This window comes from Monopterus albus, unplaced genomic scaffold (genome assembly GCF_001952655.1).
Source record: "Monopterus albus unplaced genomic scaffold, M_albus_1.0 scaffold9890.1, whole genome shotgun sequence".
In the NCBI taxonomy this organism is placed as follows: Eukaryota; Metazoa; Chordata; class Actinopteri; order Synbranchiformes; family Synbranchidae; genus Monopterus; species Monopterus albus.
This window is the reverse complement of record NW_018137735.1, coordinates 1-442: the sequence shown is the minus strand read 5'-3', so window position 1 is coordinate 442 and position 442 is coordinate 1. Positions and strand designations below refer to the sequence as shown.

Below are 442 nucleotides of genomic sequence, written 5' to 3'. Positions count from 1 at the left end.
GTCAGCCTCCAGCTTCTTCTTGGTGTTAATAAGACTGGTGTTCTGGATGTTTAAGAAAAGTCATGTTTAACATAATATTTAAACTGTTTTCAAGACTAGTGTCCTGTGAATGCATGAAAACAAACCTGAGAGTGAAGCAGTCCAACACGTTCACTGATATCAAGCAACTCCTGCTCAGCCACTTTGCGTCCTCTCTCAGTCTGCTCCAAAGCAGCTCTCAGCTCTTCAATCTCAGCCAGCATCAGGCCATTTCTGCGCTCCACCATGGCGACCTGCTCCTTCATGTCTTCCTGTCCTCTCAGAGCCTCATCAAGGTGCAGCTGGGCATCCTGACAACAAAAAAGAAAACACATGAATGTACCTTCTGTACCCTTTGAACCTGCTTTTTACCTAAATGATCATACGGTCCTCACCTTGAGCTGTCCCTGAACATTCCTCAGGT

The 442-nt window shown here is 45.7% G+C and overlaps 1 protein-coding gene across 1 annotated transcript; it reads right to left on the bottom strand.

Annotated features, from left to right (window-relative positions):
- Positions 1 to 6: 6 nt before the first annotated feature.
- Positions 7 to 382, bottom strand: LOC109954420 (myosin heavy chain, fast skeletal muscle-like; the record flags this gene model as incomplete). Its single annotated transcript, XM_020589755.1, has 2 exons — positions 126 to 382; positions 7 to 42 (listed from the first exon to the last, which is right to left on the bottom strand). Coding segments are annotated over exons 1-2 (264 nt in total), but the record flags the coding sequence as incomplete, so codon positions are not given.
- Between the last annotated feature and the right edge of the window lie 60 nt (positions 383 to 442).